At 68.0% G+C, this 2,863-nt stretch overlaps 1 protein-coding gene across 1 annotated transcript in view; it reads right to left on the bottom strand.

The window, feature by feature from the left end:
• Nucleotides 1-1,633: 1,633 nt before the first annotated feature.
• Nucleotides 1,634-2,863, bottom strand: part of LOC107157454 (lysine-specific demethylase 4B-like) — a gene marked incomplete at its 5' end in the record, with an annotated part of 11,471 nt that continues 10,241 nt past the window's right edge. Inside the window, one exon of the mRNA XM_048810945.1 lies at nucleotides 1,634-1,699. Coding sequence (XP_048666902.1) covers nucleotides 1,634-1,699 — 66 coding nt within the window. The remainder of the gene's footprint in view (nucleotides 1,700-2,863) is intronic.

Below are 2,863 nucleotides of genomic sequence, written 5' to 3'. Positions count from 1 at the left end.
TGTGGGGCACGGCGGGGGGCAGGAGGCGCCCTGCCAGCCCTGACCTGCCCCCGGGAGCCCCCGGCTGTGGACTCTCCAGGAGCACAGATGGACCCTGCTGTGCCCAGGCTGTGTCCACCCCTGTGACAGGCACCTGAGACGCGGCTGGGCTGGCTGACCGGGGGGGCCCACCCACAGCTGTCCAGCGGGAGCCAGAGGGGCGTCCAGAAGGAGGGAGGCAGAGGGTGGGCTGGGGTCCCCCAGGCCTCTCCAGGGACAGCTCCCAGTGACTGCAGGTGACCTACTTCCCACACACCCTCCTGAGGACGCACCCTGCACCTCCAGCCTTGGGGACAGTCGCGACTGCCTGTGACGGCTTGGCAGCCCAGGTGACCCACAGGGCCCAGCAGGACCCGGAGCCCAGACACCTGTCTCCCTCTGAACCACGGGGACTTTGGGCTTCTTCCTCTGGCAGAGACCCTGCCTGGCCACGCCCAGCCTCACCTGTTGGACCCCGAGTCCACCTGGAGCGCGCAGACGGCCGACCCTTGAGGCCTCCGAGCCGCAGAGGCTCTGACCCAAGTCCTCTGGCCTCGCTGTGGTCTGACCTGTCCAGAGCCCTGAGTCTGGCCTCCCACCCCCCCAGGTATGGACAGCGCCTGGCCTGACCACGGCCGCCCGGGGGTCTGCGCTGTGGGTAGTTCGCGGGGTCCCGTTTCCTGCTTGCATCCCAGGGTGACGCGAGCACCTCTGGGTTGATTTCAGAGTTATCTTTGGGGACACGTGAAATGGGACCATGATCCAGCCGGGCGCGGTGGCCACACCTGTCATCCCAGTGGCTTGGGAGGCTGAGGCAGGAGGATTGCAAGGTTGAGGCCAGCCTGGGCAACCCAGGAGGCCCTCACAAGGCGGGAGGCCCAGTCTGTAAACAGACGTGCGAAGGGGCTGGGGCCGGCTCAGAGAGTCAGACACGCCCAGCCCCCACCCCCCTGCAGGCCGTTCCCTCGTGTCCCCTCCCTACCTCTCCTTCCTCCTCCCCCTGTCGGGAGCAGGTGACAGGGTCACGTGACAGGTTCCCTGGAGGTGACCCCACGGTGCCCGGCCCGGCAGCCTCCCCGCTCTGCTCTTGCAGGGCTCTGCGCCACGTGGGCAGCTGTGTCAGCCGGTGGCCAGCGCTGTCTCGCCCCTCCCCGGCAGGGAGCACTGGCCTCCGACTCGCGGCTGCACCGCCCTCTGTCCGTCCACCTGGTGACAGGCGCCAGGTGGGGCCCAGCTTTGAGTCGTGGTGGACGACGGTGCTCTGCCCATGAAGCATGAGCGCGGGAGTCCTGCAACTCTGATGGTGCTCTGTCGCCTCACGGCTCCTACCAGTGTCCGGAGCGCCTGGTGGCATGGATGTGGTGGTGTCTGTCCTGTCCCCTAGGCGAGGGCTCTGTGGGTACCTAGGGCCGCACTCCGCCAGACACCACTCAGGGCCACCGCTCGGCCACCGCTGGCAGGATTGTGGCTTGGACGTGTGAGGCACCCATGCTGACCCCAGCCTGAGCCACCCACGGGTGACCTGCAGGTCCTCCCGATGGCCTCCCCCCACCGCGTCCCACCTCAGAGAGGCTGGCCCAGCTGCACATGGGTCCCACCTTTACCCTGCTGGGACTCATGACTCAGTAGAGGGGACAGCTGGGGACCAGGCAGGGCACAGGGCCACCGGGTCTACCAGTGACTTCACTGGTGGTCCCCCAAAGCCCCGTCCACGTCTGCAGGGTAATGTCACTGGACAGAGGTCTCTGAGATGAGGCCAAGCTGGGTTACCTGGGTGGACCTGACCCAGTGACCACTGTCCGTACGACGGATGCTCAGAAGGTGGCAAGGCGGTGACCGCTGGATGGCGTGGCCACGGCCAAGGAGAGGCAGGAGGGCCCCCTGGAGCTTGGTCTCAGAACTGTGGCCTCTGGAGCGGGGGGGGGGGCGGGTGGTGGCCAGCTGTGGGACTGGGTTCCAGGTGGGCTGGGCCCTGGGAGGGGCAGGCCAGTGCCCAGGTCCACCCTGGGGTGTGTGCCCTCAGTGGCAGCTGTGCCCCAGGCGGGTCCCTGCCCACTCTTCCCCGACCCCTCCCTGTCACCCTCAGGCTGCGGTGGCAGAAGGTGACTCTGATCTTCTCCACTAATAGGCTAAGTGCTCAGGGAGCCCTGCCCTCGCCGGCCCCGAGGCGCGTCCCAGGCGAAAGTGGGCGCCTTTGGGACATTCTCTGCCTCCTGGTTTAGGGGCTGTGACTCCAGGTCCCCAGAGCAGCCTGGGGTGGGTGGGAAGGACACCTTCAGGCAGGGACGGCCAGGACGCGGAGGGACAGGGGACATCAAGACTCAGCACCACGCGGGGTGAGGGGCACAAATCGCAGTGGGGGCCAAGTCCGCTGTCCTTCCCTGCCCGGGCCAGCAGCGGCCAACAGGGGAGGCCGGGCTTGCAGGGACAGCTGCCAGGGCAGGACACTGACCCTCTCAGGCCTGAGGGTGGGGACTGGCCTCCAACGGACAGATAGATGGACAGATGGGTAGACAGCACCTGGCCACAGCTGGGGCCCTGGAGACACCAGGAGGGTGTGGTCCCTGAGGGGCGGCCTCCCCGGGGACAGTGTCATGGTGGAGCCTGTCCCTCCTGCTCCCTCGCTCTGGGACGGGCAGTTTTCTGCAGCGGGTGGGACACCGCTCCAGGGTGCAGCCACCACATGCAGAGCGTGTGGGGGGGCGGCGCAAGGGCGGCCTTGCTCTGGGAGGACAGGTGCCAGAGGGCACCGACTCAGACAGTGGCGGGGTCCACGCCTGGCCAGGGCTGAGAGCCCTGTCCCCGAGACACCCACCCACCACGGTGGCCCCAGGCTGGAAGGGGC

The sequence above is a fragment of the Marmota marmota genome, unplaced genomic scaffold (assembly GCF_001458135.2).
Source record: "Marmota marmota marmota unplaced genomic scaffold, marMar, whole genome shotgun sequence".
NCBI classification, from domain to species: domain Eukaryota; kingdom Metazoa; phylum Chordata; class Mammalia; order Rodentia; family Sciuridae; genus Marmota; species Marmota marmota.
The sequence above is the reverse complement of the archived record's forward strand: the minus strand, read 5'-3'. Positions and strand labels throughout refer to the sequence as shown.